Source organism: Cydia strobilella, chromosome 4, assembly GCF_947568885.1.
Source record: "Cydia strobilella chromosome 4, ilCydStro3.1, whole genome shotgun sequence".
Lineage (NCBI taxonomy): Eukaryota > Metazoa > Arthropoda > Insecta > Lepidoptera > Tortricidae > Cydia > Cydia strobilella.
Window position 1 is genome coordinate 7,672,890 of NC_086044.1, and position 18,092 is coordinate 7,690,981.

The 18,092-nt window shown below is 36.7% G+C and overlaps 1 protein-coding gene across 1 annotated transcript in view; it reads right to left on the bottom strand.

The window, feature by feature from the left end:
• LOC134741015 (uncharacterized) overlaps positions 1-14,464 on the bottom strand; it is a 40,593-nt gene extending 26,129 nt beyond the window's left edge. The window contains exons 1-2 of the mRNA XM_063673742.1: positions 14,368-14,464; positions 1,461-1,569 (exon numbers count right to left, since the gene is read on the bottom strand). Coding sequence (XP_063529812.1) covers positions 1,461-1,569 — 109 coding nt within the window. The 5' untranslated portion in view covers positions 14,368-14,464. The remainder of the gene's footprint in view (positions 1-1,460; positions 1,570-14,367) is intronic.
• Positions 14,465-18,092: the final 3,628 nt, after the last annotated feature.

The following is an 18,092-nucleotide window of genomic DNA, read 5'->3' on the forward strand; positions in this document are numbered from 1 at the left end:
GCATACGAAGATTATGTCCTTAAGAAAAGGACGCACTTTATGTTAACACGACTATGATCTAATAAAGACCACCGTGTCACATAGCACCACGTAAGGTTAATAGGTATTAAGTGAAGTTCAAGATCACTTCATGCTAAGTAGTTCCTGATCAACGTTTCCTTATTTTCATTTAATTCTTTAGAGAATTGTATGCTCTGATATGTAAATAAAGCCGAAAATGACATATTCAACTGATACAGGCCATGCCTAGTGCGGGGTTCACTGCAATGTCCCTATGAAATTGTATTTATTGTGTAATAAAGATATTTTAATAAAAAAAATTTAATTGAGACGAAACTGGTAATGGAATAATATGAGCGATTTGAATAAATATTTGTAGAAAATAATCATTAATAATTGCTAAGAATTAATTAGATGTTGTAGGTAAAGAATACTTAATTATGTGATTATTTATAGTTTAGCTTAACTACTAGATTGAATAAACCCACAATTTGGTAAACACGTTATATTATAATACATAATTTTGATCATCTCTAAGCGGCATTAAAAACCATTTGTATGAGAAGTTATCGCAATAAATTGTCGTTCTCCACAAATTCTTTTTTTTGCTCCTTTATTCTAATTTACGATTTTATCGAAATGTGTGCTACATCCGCTTATATAGCTTAAGTGCCCAGCAACAGAAATACTTATTTGCGAGACACGATTACGTCTGTTTTATGGGATCTACAAATTTTAATCTATCGGTTTTACCATATGTAGTTTAAGTGTTAGTAGGTAGGTACCTAACCTAACTAGTTTTAACTACTAAATTTAGAGACGGCGTTCGTTTAGTTGTAGATTGTAGATGCACGATGCAGCTAGATTTAGGTAGTTCCAAATCTAACTTGTCTTTCCAATATAGGTACTTGAAACAAGGCTATGATTTCGGTAGAGGTACAAAATCAGTATTGAGGACAAAAAATACTGACCGGTTCTTTGCAATTTTGCTAGATCTTGTACAGCTCGTCCTCTACCCATAACTTATCAACCCGAAATTAGAAAACTCGTTCTGCTGTGGGTAAGTACATAGTACAGTCAGCGTCAAGTAAATAGTAACAGCCAAAGTGGTCAAGTATATCGCAACACATCCTTATTCCTATGGTAACAATGGTGTGTTGCAATCTTGCATTAACTATGGCCACGTTACTTCACTGTCTGTTTGATACTGACTTCATACACGCACAATAAAGTACAGTTTCGAACTAGTTTTCTTGTATAAAATAGGGTTGTAAATGTATTATGCGTGGTGGGTCATACTATACTATCCCACTAACTAACCCGCCACTAACTATAACTTTCTTAACCCGCACTGGGAAATCCTCAGGCCTATAAATTATTTCTTCACGCCATAAGAGCAGGTCTATGGCTACTCGTGACGCGTATGAGCTAATGCGGGTGATATTAATCAGGCAACTTACTGTTAGCGCACTTCTCGGGCACGGGAAGCGAGAGGAAGCGGCCGGGCTTCTGCGCGTGCGCCAGGCAGGCCAGCGCCGCCGCGAACGCCACCACCAACCACCTTTGCATCTGAGGACAAAACAAACACTTGTTCAACTTTGTCATGTATAAAAACCGCCCATGTGTTTATTGGAATGAGCAATTATTCGCCAACTATTTATTTATTATTATTACATAAGAACTGTTAAGGGATCAAGGATCAAATTTGATTAGCTTAAAATTATCCTACAGAGTACGCCTGATGACTGCTCTCTGACACTTATTGCCGCACTTAACCTAATGGGAACATGCGCATAATAATTTCGAATGCCAGAAGATTTGCAAATTAGCGTGCATATGCATTATGCTATTCTAAATGCCAGTAGGACTAATGGTTATTTAATATAGTCGGGGCTGGTGGAATGGCATGTGGTTCTCACGGCGTCGTGTGTGACGCAAGCGTGCAACCTCATCCTGTGTCATGTGATCAGTATTATTGACGCCGTTCTAGTTTAAAACTAATAATCGAATTTAAATTAAATTTACAACGAAGTCATTACTGTTATTATTAGTTACATAACAAATTATGAAACAGAATTTCTTCTCTCTTTACACATTATTATTTGAACGCAATTCTAGCAAAATATTGCATTTTTGAAAGACTGATAAGAAGAGACTGTGTAGTCTATCGCTAGTGTAATGGGCTGATGTGCTCAAAAAGAATTTGACATGATGTCTACAAACAACTTTGGGAACAAATCAAATTATTTTATTAAATATTCCGTTTTTTTATTTATTAAGTAGTCACACTACTATAATATATACATTACAAACTGTAATTAATAGATGCCATATATTACAGTTTATGATGTCTACAGTTGATTTTACAACCGCAGCGCTTGCTGATGACAGGTCCTTCGTCACACCTTGTGCTGTTTCAGATAAATTTCCTTCCCCGAGAACATATGCTGTAATGCTGTATATAGGTGACGCGGTTAATGTTTTGATGCCGTCCGACAGGCTGTACGGTTAGTGTAAAAAAAAACTTGGCCTTATCTTATTAAGTTGACTAATCTATCAATTCAATTTGCGTAATAATGCAAGTGGTAAAGCCTTGTGATGCAAAAAAGTTGCGCCACCAAAAGTCTGAATTATTTCCAAAAGTTTTGTGACTTGTTGGAAAGTGAGATTGTGGGCGGATGACGGACTGGGGCGCGGGCGCGCCGCGCCGGTGCGTTGGGTAACATCACCTTGTCGGGAAGGAGTTTAATCGAGAACTCTTGTCGATATTAAGGAGGCATATCGCGAGCAATGTCACGGGATAATAGACTTAGACTGGACAAACAATTTGTAAAACAAGGCTTGTTACTTAACCATGTGATGACTGATGATTAAATATTAGCAGAGTTAAGCAAAAATTGGTGGCCAATCATAATACGTAACTACCATAACATATAAACCTAGTTGTTTTTTCCTAAGTAGTTGTTTGCTTTATTAGTAAATACGATCTGCACATTTATTTGGTGGAAACTAATAGGTACTAAACACATTTTTGTTTGAAGAATTAAGCACTTATTTTCGACAGGGTTAGCACACAACACAGAAAACGGTAGATGTAATAAATATGTATTTTTTGTAAATACATTCACTTTCTGGCCTATATTGTCAAGTTATAGATCAACAATGAATAAAATGACAAGTATTGCTCCACTGGGTTTTTATTGTTTTTAACAGTTACCACCTACAATCTATTTATCAGGGATCGTATGTATGCAATTACCCGCTTCATTTAGTCTCGAGTCACTTCTCGTCACAAACACCTTATATAACAACGTTGTACTTGACATAGGTGATATTAGTCTGACGTCAAGTACCCCCTAATATTTGCTCTACACGACGTCGGGACAAGTCCAGCGATTGTTTTACGATTGCGAGTCACACGTACGTTGGTCAACTTTAGTGTCGTTACGTAAAGTTCCCCGAGGCGACGCGTGACACGACTCACACGACGCGACGACGCCCAAACTCTCGACCAGATAACCGTTAACTGTGTCATACCAGGCTGTACGTAATAACACCCTATCTACTTCTAGTACCTTACTTTCTTTAGATCAATTGCTACCAGCAAAGATTTTCTTACGAATAATATGTAAGTACTTAAAAGTTTACCTCGTAACAAACAAGTGGACGGTCCGATGGTTAGCGGTAAAGTTAGGTTAGGATTAGGATACCGTAGTAGAATAGTTGTCGCTTCTCCATACAAGGGTGAATCAACTTTTAGAACACTGATTTGGAAGCTGTTTCAAAATATTTTTCTCGAATTTTTTTTATAGAAAAACCTACGAAGAAATTATATTGGCGTGTATTCGTTATTCTTACTACATATATTAACAATCTTAGCACACGTTAACAAAGACGGTCACGTGTTGTATGTAAATAAAGTTTAGCTAACTATATTTTGCCGAGCCAGTCATTAAAGTAATGACTAAGTCATGTAATGACTTAAGGTGATTTAGTGGGTGCAAAAAATTCGCAGATCCGTATTTGTCACACACACATGAACATGCGCTTATTGAGAAGAACAGAAGGCTAACGATCATTTTTAACACATTCTTGCAAATTAAGGTTCCACTGCGTATTCCAAATCATATAAACCTGAATTCTATAACTACCTTGACCATACATGGAACACGAACACACGCTTCGCGCACGCGCGAAGTTAACATTATAGTACCAACCCACTTCATTTTCGGTAGGAATACTTATACGTTTTGAAAATTGCAATCGAAAAGATTCACAATTCAAGCAACAATTCAGAAAAATGTAAACCAACATTTTCTCAAAGGCCTTAGCAACATACCTAATTTGTCGTGTGGAGCTTTAGGAAATTTCAAAACAACTTAAGAGATTTTTTGACAGAGTAATTGAACGGCAGTTTTAAAACGAGCAAATTATCGATCATTTACGAGCCAAACTTACTGGTTTTTAGGTTTTCGTACATAAAAAGAAAAAAAACGGAACCCTTATAGAATCACTCGTGCGTCTGTCTGTCTGTCCGTCTATCACAGCCTATTTTCTCCGAAAATACTGGACCAATTAAGTGGAAATTTGGTACACATATGTAAGTTTGTGACCCAAAGACATACATGTAACGTAATAAATGAATTTTAAACATGGAGGCCAAAAGATTTGTGGGGTAAATGAGATAATTAAAAAATAAAGTTTTTCATACTACATCGTGTTACATATCAAATGAAAGAGCTCATTGTCATCTTAAATGTATTTTTGTTGTAATTTTAAAATAAATAGTTTAGAAGTTATTTAAGAAAATAGCCAAAAAATTACCATCCCCTTTACCTCCGAAACTACTGGGTCTCAAATTTTGAAAAAAATACACAAAATAGTTCTTTACCTATAGATGACAGGAAAACCTATTAGAAATGTGCAGTGAAGCGTGAGTCGGACTAAATTACTTAGTTTGTGATCCGACCCCTACGGGATTATTAAAGACATTTCACTAACCTTTCACATAAAAAAAAACCATTGTTAAAAATTGTGCATAATTGTAAACAGAACCCTTGGAACGCGAGTCCAACTCGCACTTGACCGGCTTTTTTTTTCAAAATTTAAGGCGGTTAGTTCGACTTCCAAACATAAATTATCCGCATTACTCGCTTTAACAGTTAACACTCATTTAATTCGCGCGCGTACCAGATGACATGGAAAAAAGTCACGACAAGAGGATTTATATGGCACACAAAAACCAGATTAGCGATGTCATGTTTATGGCATACGGACCCGGAAGCCCAGCGCGACCTTGACACGGATCTGTGACTGTGACGGTATAATTGCGAGCCCATCTCAATCTCATCAATAAATATAAGATCGTAGTGCACGCTCAGGGTTACTGGTAATTGACTTCCGATCACCAATATGGGCATAACCACCTCAGTTCCGCTGAGTTTGATGGCTCATCTTGTAATTTACGACGCGTAGGTATAATAAAAACAATTACACGGTAAGGTTGTGCGATTATAAAAGTTAAGTATTTTTTTATGTTTTCTATTTATGTAAATGCGACGTCTTCTATTCCATTGCCTGCAGCAGTACTTAAGTACGAAGTAGGTATCTAATACTAAAATAATATTGTATAATAAAAAAATCCCAATAGTCGTGAGTCATGATGTACGGATGCATTTCAGGTAAGTATGTGGCTATACATATGTGGCTTTCCATTAGAGAAGGGTGTCCTTATGCTCCATGTGTATCAGGACACCCTTCTCTAATGGAAACGTTCTTTATGAACATGGAACAGACTTAGCAACAATAGCAAACATATATAGAATAATTTTTAAGAAAAAAAAACCGACTTCAATGGGGGATGCCGCTGAAAGTTCACTTATTGTTGATGGTGCACTCTTAGATTCCAGACAATAAAATGAAAAAGACAGCATCTGTCGCCTAATTATGTAGAAAAGGAGGTAAAACCACCCATTTTTCTAGTAGCATTTCGTTTTTGTAAGGGTCGCAGTTCTAACCTAACCTAAACTACTTTTTTGATAGCATTTCGTTTCTGTAAGGGTCACAGCTCTAACCTAATCTAACCTACTTTTCTGATAGCAGTTCTGTTCTGTGAGAATCGCAGTTCAAAAATCCACCCACCCACCTAACCCACTTTTCTAGTAGCATTTCCGGGTCCGGGTCTGGATCCGGATACGAGTCCGGGTCCGTGTCCGGCTGTCCGGGTCCAAGTTTTGGTCAGAGTTCGGTCCGGGTCCGAGTCCGAGTTGGGGTCCATGTCCAGACCCGGGTCCGGGTCCGAGTCCGGGTCCAAGTTTGGGTCTGGGTCCATAAGGAAGAGAACAAATCGCCAAACGTGAACTATGTGTCATTGAAGAGTTCCATTCTGATCATCATCAGCAGTTCCACTTCATCAAATTTCACTTTTTTTAATGTAAATGCTGGACTTGTTGATGAAAATACAAAAATCACTATATGTATGCCTTTCACATTTGAGGAGTTCCCTCGGTTCCTCGTGGGTCTCATCATCAGAACTCGAGCTTGACAAAAATATGTCTTAAAAACTTAAGTTGCTTAACAAACATAAAGAAGAGGACAAATCGCCAAACGTGAACTATGCGTCATTGAAGAGTTCCGTTCTGATCATCATCAGCAGTTCCACTTCATTAAATGTCACTTTTTTAAATGTAAGTGCTTGATTTGTTGATGAAAATACTAAAATCACTATATGTATGCCTTTAACATTTGAGGAGTTTCTTCGATTCCTCATGGATCGCATCATCAGAACTGCTTTTTGACAAAACGGGACCAATCTATATGTATATACTTACAATCAAAAATAGTTATTTGTGCAACAAGAGAGGAAAGTTGGTTTTTATTGCGAGTGTTTATTTTGAGTCCCGAGAAAGCGAAAGATTCTAAGGTAGAATCTTGAGCGTAGCGAGGGACTCAAAAACACGAAATGTAAAATAACTTTGCTCTCGTGTTGCACACATAAATTTTCACCTCAGTAGTGAGAACATATTAAAGGTTAAAATGTATTTCGAATTACACAGAATAAACAGAAAAAAAAAAGTATTATAATATGTACGATACGATACGATACCGTACCGTACCGTACCATAAAAAAAATGTAAATAAAGTATGAAGTTCATGGCCTTCACTAAATTAAAAAGCTACATTGTTTCACTCCCTGGAGTGAGGAAAGTCGCACTTTCCTCACTCCAGGGAGTGACGAAAGTAGGCTTGTTCGAGCTGCTGAGGTGAAAAAGAATTTTCAAAATCAGTCCAGAAATGACGGAGTTATGGAGTAACAAACATTAAAAAAAAAACTGAATATGAAATTTGAATTTTCCTTTGAAATCTTGAAGTCGGTTAAAAACAAAAATGTGCTATAGGTACTAGAGCGTTATTTCTGGTTTGATTCTGACTTACATCGCCCTAGATTCAACCCGCCGTACTTTTTGAATGTATTAAATATTGTGGGATAATGCCCAATAATATGATAAATTTTTAACTTTTAGTCCTATTTTGGAGAAAAAGGTAGACAAATGAGAAAACTGAATACGTGTATGACCGTCAAATTCAACTTAGGGATCGGACATCGGACAAACCAATCATTTGAAGGATCGTGCCTACATATTCCGCCGTGGTCGGGCGGTAATCCAATAGGATGAAGCACAAGAATATAAAGAGTTACAAGTCCCAAATGAGCAAATGTGATCCCAAAGGCGTGCTAAAGCGAACTTTTCTAAGCAAAACTTCCCACGTTTATTCGATCACAAACAAATCGTTATCACAATGGACAAGGCAAGGCTCGGCTCAATAGTTAGTCCGTGAATGTAATCGCGAGTGCAGTGCGAGGTTCCCTCTAATTTAAACAATGTGTTTCCACGGGGCGTTTCGCAAACGTCTCGAGGTCGGTCGTTCGTCCTTCGTCCGTCAGTTTTGGTCACGATGCACGATCCCTTGCAGGCCTAATGCTAGGGTTGTCACTTGCTGGTGAAGTAGCTTTAGTAAAGTAGTACATTTTAAATCTTAGTGAATTGCCAAGACCAAAAAGCTTAATACATACTTATCCGAATAAATCATGACAAAACCAGCCCTCGATTTCATTATTTTCTTTGTATCGATTTCTTTTAATGTTATATTGAAATGCAGAATGCATAAAAACAACCTTCAAAAGTATGAATGAAAAGTATGGCTTTGGGAAAATAGTTAATTCAGCGCGTTCAAATGCAATAGTTAAGTTAATGGTACAATATTTGTTTCCCCTAAAGCTTGCAAAATATATATGCCCTACAGTTTTTTCGTAACACAACACTGTACAATATAACATCTCCTCCTGAAACCCAGAGGCAGTTATTATGTTTTTAAAATTGGAACCCTTAGTTACTTAAAGTTCAGAATAGATTGTGGAATATGCACAAAAAATTGTACGAGGATGTTAAAATTGCCTTATACGAGTATATATAGTAGGGTTGATGTGATATAAGGCCTAAGGTTATGTGCTGTAAGTAAAAGGTAGAGTTCATAAGCATAACACGTACATTCTACCTGTAGATAATCATGATTATAATTCAAAGTTAATTAATGCTCCTGTAAATTATCTATCCATTCAAACTGGAAATGATGTATAAATACACAGTTATTGTTGGTTGACCAAGGCCGGCAAAGCGCATTTATCTACGATTTTTGAATGAACAGAAGTCATTGGATTGTGGTGAATGTGAGGGAGTAATTATACCGACCATCGGTGGCATAACAGCGGTTAACAGCCACTTCACAGTAACAGTACTTCAAGTTCAATGCTACGATACGTCGGAGGCGAACGAGACATATAAGTATGTGTTAGTAGCTTAGTAGCTATACTAGTACATATGTATATATACGTCTCGTTCTCCTCCGACAAAAAATATTTTTGTAGTAGTTATACTACAAAAACAATTTTAGTAAAATTAAACTTACTAGAGTATGACTAGCCAAGATAACCTTAAAACTAAAAAATCTTACCCCTGGATTTTTAATGATTTTTCGATATACGAGTATTATCAATTAGCCACCACAAAAACAAAAAAAGCGGTGTTATAACACCTTGTCGGGCTAAATGGGCTAGACTATAGTTTTTTTTTATTCCGTAGACTAAAATGACATTTCCTGTGTTGCTAGTTTTTTACGTCTTATATTTATATTTATAAGACGTATAAAACTAGCAACACATGATATGTCATTTTAGTCTACGGAATAAAAAAATAGACTTTAGACGTCAGTAATGTGTATGTTGTAAATGTACTAATTATAAAAATAAGAAATGTAAAGCATATGGCCGCGTGGTAACTCACAAACTAAAAAAAAACATTATGCAGAATGTTGCAGTTGCTACGTTACGGGTAAAGTTACGTTAAGACAAAGTATGTTACTGTCTCTATATTAATCGTCGTAAAAACTTCTATGACGATCTTGATTACTAAAAAGGTTTCAAACAAGAGTATATGTATTAGTCAATCATTTTGGTTATGGATCTGATGTTCGATAAAAATTCAACATTAATTTGTGTAAGTGCAAACAGCATACATAATAGAGGCTTTTATCGATGAGGAAAGAGCAATTACGCGTAGACCGCCGTTGCACTACTATAGTGGCTAAATATCTAATATACCTATAACATGAGAATGTCGGTGAGAAGACTGCTAGGCTCAAATGGGACTGGGCCGGTCACGTCTGCCGCATGCATCCAGACAGATGGGCTAGCACTAGCCACCAAATGGATGCCAGAAGAGGGGCGCGGACCCGGCAGGCCCAGACGGAGATGGCGGGACGACCTAGACACCTTTCTCAACAACTGGCCGGGGGAGGCACTATATCGGGAGTCGTGGAAAACAAGGGGAGAGGCCTTTGCCCAGCAGTGGGACACCATAACGGGCTAGTAAAAAATAAATAAATAAATAAGAACATGACCTAAACATGTGAGAAGCGAGAATTTTATCGATACATTTAAACTAACACTTAGGTTTCATTTGTTGTACACCTATACAAATAATAAATTTGACGTGTTAAAATTGTTTTGTTGACTGTTATGTTAGTTTACGTCTTTCTTGTACCCGTTACGATGTTTAACATAGCATAGTTCTCTTCTAAACGTTATCAAACAACTTAGCTGAAATCTACTCGTACAAAAGACATCAACGCACCGCCGCACACATAAAATAACTAAATTGCTATAAAATCCACAATTAATTTTGACACGTAACATGATGATAATAATTTAATAATAACCGGACGTTTTTTACGTTAAGGTCAAAAAACTTGTAGCTATTATTACCTAAAACACGACAGTCGAGAGGTCCGTAGCCTTGACCGGTTGCGTAATATTTGACATTTGTCCTGTCCTGAGACGTAAATATCTCGTCTTGCGGGTAGCTCGCCTTTCGAAAGACTGCCGGTTTCAGCCTTAATGTTAAATAAGTGCATTCGCTGATTTGCAACGCCATTCTGCACTCTATCACTGCTTTTTGATGATGCATTGGTTTGTCGTAAGCAGGCTAAGAGCGAAATTTCGATCTAAGATCTCATTAATCACAGTATTTTTTAACATTAGATTTTTTTTTATATTATGATGATCTATTCATATAATATTCTCTATAAATTCAACTACTAAATATACTTAATCATTCAATCAAAATGTAAATGGTTCTACCACACGAAAAGGCTGTAGACCAGGACTAGACACTTGTATCACAGTATCAAGTTTCATGATCGGCATTATCTTGTGAGATAGCGATCTTTCGCGATACGATCGGTTGTCGAACCAATTCGCACTGCGTTGCCCAACGTACGGATTCATTACTTATCTTTGTAGTCGTGGGACCGCGTTTTTGTTCTATTGCGAGCACTTTGGTAATGCACTATTGTAATCAAATCACGTGGTCGGGCTTCACACTACTCGTGTGTGCTACCTACTATATGTTACAAGTCTAAGGTTGACTTGAAAAAGCTTTAACCAAGTCGTTTTTACAGATTCTTTATTTACCTTTGTAGTCATGAGACCGCGTTTTTGTTCGATTGCGAACACTTTGGTAATGCACTATTGTTATTACATCACGGGCTTCACATTACTTCTGTCTGTTTTGTATATGTTTCGAGTTTAAGTATGAGTTGAAAAAGCTCTAACCAATTTATTGTATTACAATTAACACCTGCACCTGACGAAGCAGAGGTTGTAATTTTTTTATCTAGAAAACAGGTTATCAATTGACTAATTACTTGAGATCACTTTTTTTTTACTAAGAACCCAATTTAATTAAAATAAAGATAAGGACTAAAATATGCGCATAATAAATACCTACTCGTCTTCGGTACTTGTTAACTGCACGACTATTGCAGTTAGGATGCCGCCCGTGTTTCAGCCTTTATTTAGTTAGTTCCTGTTCGATATGATGTATTTATAGTCATTAATTGCAGAACGTATTGTCTCAAGTACTTAAAATCATTTTGGACAATATGTGTACTCTAGTATGAGTAATGATAGTGATAGCGATATTTATAAAACTTCAAGCTTTAACACCTTAATCCTTTTTTTGTTCACGTAATCTATAATAATTTATTTAATATTTGCAAAAACATGAAGCACTTAAAATGACCCACGATAATACGGAATTTAAGTATTTTTTAACGTGATTAAAATAATGCGATATACCTATGATAGCAATTAGGGTTCTGTGACTTTAAACTTATACCTACTTACCAAAGTGAACAAGAAACGTGTTGTACAGAAGTAGGGATATATATGGGAGATATGAACACATGTACCTACATGATGTACTTTTTCTACCTAATAAAACCCATCGTCAGCGAATTAACAACGTAAGCATATATAGGTATTTAGGAATTTAAATTAAATAATTATCGATTTTCACATTTAGGTAAACAACCACGTTAATAAACTGTTTAAGGTTTTGTGCGGGGCAGTAAAATCCAGCTGGTCTACATAGTTCAGACTAGATATCCCATATTTTGAAAATGCTCCCACATTTCTCATACTTTCTAAAAATACGTAATGTTCTCAAACCTTGTAATAATGACAAATGAGTATCGAACAATGTTCGGCATGCCCAGTAGCTGACACAGATCCATGCGAGATGCGCCGGCGGCGGCGGCGCCTGTTGCAAGCTGTCAGCGCCGTCACGCATGCGTAACGACAAGTGACAGTCGGCTAGGGACTTCAATTTGGAAGTCATCATTTTAAGTGGAATGTTAATTTTATTGTTGGCTGGGGCTGGGGACAGCGGGGGACTTTATAAATTACATTTGATTTGGGTGACATAAAATCAAATAACACTAACAACTACCAACACACGAAAGTCTCTTTTTAACCAAAGGAAATAGACTTCCGCTAATATTATTACTATTATTAGTTACAAGTTGTTATGCAATCGGCCCCTGATTGTTATTATTATTGTACAATTCCAGACGAGTGGTAAAAAATATAATTATGAATTTTTTTAACAATATTTTTAATTTTTTGCTCGATACAATAAAATCAACGACTGTTAATCATAACTTAACGGAAGAATATTTTAGTAAACATAATAATATTTTCTACAATATATTCATCGAGCGACGAGTATGTACCTATAGTGAACCGAGCGTCCAAAAGCGTCACCGCAAATTTAGAGTTGTGCCGTTCCCGAGTAATACAATACCGACTATAATCTCACTCACAAAGCTCACCACTGTAGTCCAAAATACTCCATTATTATTAGGATTTGGACAAGGTTTGAAAGGTCAAGGTCAGAAAAAACAAAAAGAACTTTGGTATTTGGAGAGATGTAGTATTATTTAATTTTGAAAAATAAGTAGTTGTTGTTTTGGACTAATTAATGTCTTACGGCATTTAATAAAAACTGAAAAATGCCATGAAAATGAACATGTTACACGTGTTTCTATATTTTATAGGTAGGTACATATTATTATTAGCCGCGTATATTATTCAAATGTCAGACGTCCCTCAGTCGGAAAACCGGTAATGTAAAGCTACTTAATGATACTTAATGACAATAATACCTAATACGAATTTAATCTATCACTTGGCCGAATAACTTTAAGCGGCTTAATTGATTATAATGATTATCTTCAACTTTATGAGACGATGACGTTTAAAAAATATGAACGATCTAATAGGTATCTTAATTGAAATGTTTAGCAAAGTAAAAAATATTAATAGGATGTAATTAAATTATTATGTATGTATGTAAGTACCTAGGTACTTATAGTATCGAACAGTACCCAAAAGTTATAATTATTTAAATTTTTATTGTTTAATTAATCAGCAACAAAGTATTATACGTACGTAATATTCGTCTCTTTGTTTTTTTTTATGTTTCCAAGTACGAGTAGGTGTTTTCCTATATAGTACAAAAAACTATATATAGAACTTTAATTTAATATACAATTGTGTCCATTGACGCAAAGTTTTCAATTATGATTGGATTATCGTTGTTTAAGTTTAATTAGATGCCCATGCTTAATTAATAACTGGCCGGATGCTGTTTACTACTCGTGATACAGACAGATGTAGCAAGGCATCAACAGGTTCTTACGATATTAACTAATGTCAACGTCTCACATTTTTATTTGGCCGAAAATCAGTATAGATCTCTTAACGATTCTACTCGGAATAAAATTATGAAAGCCGAATTTAAAAACAGCGAAAAAGCTATATCGTGTTTTCATTAATCCCTACCCAACACAGGCATTTTGCTTACCGGGTGGCTCCATCACCTTATTACATTATGAACTAAGTGTGTCTTACGCAATAAAGAATTTTTAAAATTTGAATTTGAATTTTTGAATTAATTTTGTTGAACATCTTCGATATATAAGTAATTATTAGTTTTTTGCATAATGTGTAGCTGGATTTCTTTATAAATGCCGTTGGTGCCCTTTGGCGTCTATGCTGAAAGTGTCGAAATGACTATAGAAAAGGGCTCTTAGGCATAATCTCAGAATCCGTGTTGCAATTGTGGCTTGACATACATACGAGATGTTCGCTGTAATTTGCAAGCAGTACTTGGCCCGCACAAATCGTTGAGGACGCTGATAAGCACGGATTAGCAATTTTTGTGTCGGCCCTCATGAGTGACGTGCCTCTCGGGCTCTACGAAGCTTTTGACGCAACTTGGTATAAGATCGGCAATAATCGGCATGGCAGGTCAGGGGTGTGCCCCTAATTTATCTTTTGATTACTGTGCCAAATAAGTGTCACTAAAGCAATTAACTGAGGAAATAAACCTAGTTTTGTTAAATAAACCCGAATTTTATGCGACCCCGGATGATTCCACTTTTATCCTTAACCCCACGTTCACTTACCTTTATTGTGGAATTAAATACTATATGACGGCGGGAAAAATCACAGAGACACTGTCGTAATAGCGCGCGGCTGGTTTGGGCGATGTCTTATATAGTCGGCGTAGCGGGGATGCGCGCGGCCGCGCGAGTATGGGGGGCACGGCGCCGACCCGCGGTCCCGCGCCGCGGGTTCATGGGAGCCGGGACCCTATCATATGTTACACTGATTTGCTTATTAATTGAAAAAAGTTACTTGAATTAATCAACAGGGAAAAAGGCGACAAAAAGTTTGTAAGTAGGTACTTTACGACCCTTTTTTGTGTAAGTTTGTTTTGAAGATACGTATTTGTTATTTGCCTGAAAAAAGTCTAATAATACAGAATATATCATTTTAAGTTACAAAATACATATAATATATATTAGGCTTAAATAGGTGCAGGACGACGGCGACCACCCGCCATTGACCCTAGAGATAGAGGCATAACGTGACCGGCGTTACATTGTTTTGAAGATAAACCAATTAATTGATTGAGCCTCGTCTGTTGTATTACTTCCACACCACGGAAATACATATTTCCTAAAAAATCATGTTTCATTTAAAATACAGGGTCTGGGGGCTTTGCTCTAGTCTAGATCACGCACCAAGCTCGCTTTCAATTTTATTAGTTAGTAGTTAACTTGATTCACTAAAGTTGGCGTGGATTTTATTTGATAATTTTTGACAGTTCAGTACAAATCGCGCTTAGGTATAATAACTACCTATATATACTTAATAACACATTAACAACTGTTTTATAGGGTACAGATTTTTCACGTGATTTCATTTACTTATTTTTTTCTATTTTGCACCGCAAACGAAACCTGCTATATTACTAAAATTATAATAGCTTCTTTACAAAACACTATGATCACATTAATTCAATTATAATTACTTGAATTGTGATATTATATGTCTAGCGTAAGATACGATATGATATGACATACAATTAGTTTCACACACTAGAGGCCTATTTTACAACTGAGCTATAAATGAAACACCTAAATGATTAAATAATAAAGATACAAGTATACATAATTATGACTATGTAAGTTTGGCAAGCCGGCCGATGATGTCTGTGAATGAAATTATATACTGCAGAAAAAATATAATTATCATTCTAAAATACATGCACTTACGTGGGAGATCTTAGGTCCACCACCTTGCATTTTTGAGACAAAGCAAACCGCTTGGAACAGGTGTTCCTGGGGGTGATCTGAGCTGATTTAGCCCGGTTGCCACGAGGTTCCCCCCAGTAGGGGGGCAGGGGAGGGGGGGGGAAAGTGGCTCCGGCGCGCCTCACTCTAAGCTTTATATCTGCATACATCTAGCAAATATATCAAGTTTGGTGTCTTTTTCGTATAATTCGAGGATGAAGAATTCATTTCTGTGACTAAATTTTCACTCACCCATACAAAAAATACGAGAAAATCAAATTTCAAAAATTTTCTTTACACTTTTTTTTTCGAAAATCCTCTACAAAATTAAAACTATGGCGATTTGCTCTAGAAAAAAAATACCTATGAATAGCCCAGTTATCCTTCTATATAAAATAGTAAACTTGTCAAACATTTTTCTTTTATAACTCTGTTAAAAAAAATGTTTTGTGTCGCACGGCGTACCCGCGTTGTAAGAGCGGTATGCAGCTTTTAGGATTTTTAAGTATGTTTAGATGATTTTTGATGAGTTTTTATTCTTCTGTTCGTAGACTACATTAATAAATTACTTCTGGACGTGATATATATACAAATATATAAATAAAGACTTTGGGAAAACTTTACTATTAACTAGCTTTTGCCCGCGACTTCGTGTGCGTGGAGTTAGTATTTGGGTAGCTTATTTTTTATCCAATATGCTTTTTATCGATTTCCCATACAAACTTCCACCTCCCTTTTCACCCCCTTAAAGGATAATTTCTGATATAAAAACCACCTTGTGTCCTTCCCCGGGACTCAAACTATCTCTATATCAAATTTCAACTAAATCGGTCCAGCGGTTTAAGCCTGAAGAGGTAACAGACAGACAGACACACTTTCGCATATATAATACTAGCTTTTGCCCGCGACTTTTATCCAATCTCCTTTTTATTGATTCCCCATATAAACTTCCACCCCCCTTTTCACCCCCTTAAGGGGTGAATTCTGAGATAAAAACTATCCTATGACCTTCCCCGAGACTCAAACTATCTCTACACTGAATTTCAAGTAAATCGGTTCAGCGGTTTAAGCGTGAAGAGGTAACAAACAGACAGAAAGACACACTTTCGCATTTAAAATATTAGTATGGATTAGTATGGGTGTGATAAAATTAACATAGTTAGATGTTTGACAAAAAATGCGGGTTGAAATAAGATATATATTGTTCGCAATTGCCACTACATGCACATAAATATGTCAGTGCATTTTAGTTTTTTTTAACGCAGTTGCACCTCCCTGCGCATTTTGTTTTGCAGCGGCAACGAATAAGCTCTAAACAAGCAGCAGCCGCCGCAGGTAGGCTTGTCCATATGGGCTCCCAATGTTCCAACCTGTTGCTGAGCGGCTATAATATGTCCCCAAACATAGCCTCCTTGGTAAACTGCACGGAGAATAATGTTTACGTAGCGCATCTTCCGTTGGAGGCAGATTCTCTAACTGGAGATTTCTTCGGCACTCATTTACACTCGTACTTGTACCTGATCTGAAATCAATAACAAAATGCATAGTGTTAAAATAAGTCTAGGGTTGCAACCTCGTAATTGAAATCTGTTCAGACTTAATATTGTAAGACTTACATGTCATATAAGACAATAACAATTTTTCCAATATTGGCAACGCCTGCTCAATATTGCCTTGTTTGCCAAATTTAAATCCCTTCGTTACAGCAGGATATGCGCTCCAAGCTTGAAATACGCTTTTTGTCGCCTTTCCACACAAAAAAGAAATAGTGTCGCAATCTGAAAAGGCGTGGAAGAATGGCAAGACTTCTGTCCTTTCTGGTCCTGTGAAATAAATTATACATCTATGCGTTACAAATAAAATCATATATTTAAAGGAAGTTTGCAGCACGTGACCAGTTGCCCTCGTACAGGAAGCAGACACGCGCATGATGGTCCATTATGTGGCTGATGCTGTAGCCCCAGGTCACACAAAAATTATGCTACGCACAGTGGATACTGATTTTGTTGTTCTCGCAGTTGCATGTATATCACAATTGCCGGAGCTCCAGGAGTTATGGGTACATATTGGCACAGGAAAGAATGACCAGTTCCTCTCGTGCCATGCTATTGCATCTTCATTAGGTAACTTTTGTAGTTCCTCCATTAATTGTAAATAAAATAAATATGTCACCGCAGTACGAGACAGGTCATCTGGGCAATTGGTCACGTGCTGCAAACTTTCTTTAAACATATGATTTTATTTGTAACGCATAGATATATAATTTATTTCACAGGACCAGAAAGTACAGTAGTCTTAGCATTCTTCCACGCCTTTTCAGGTTGCGACACTGTTTCTTTTTTGTGTGGAAAGGTGAAAAAAAGCGTATTTCAAGCTTGGAGGGCATATCCTGCTGGACCTGCTGTAACAGAGGGATTTAAATACGACAAACAAGGCAATACTGAGCAGGCGTTGCCAAATTTGCAAATATTGGAAAAATTTGTTATGGTCTTGTATCACAAGTAAGAGTCTTACATTTTTAAGTCTGGACAGATTTGAATTACGAGGTGTGA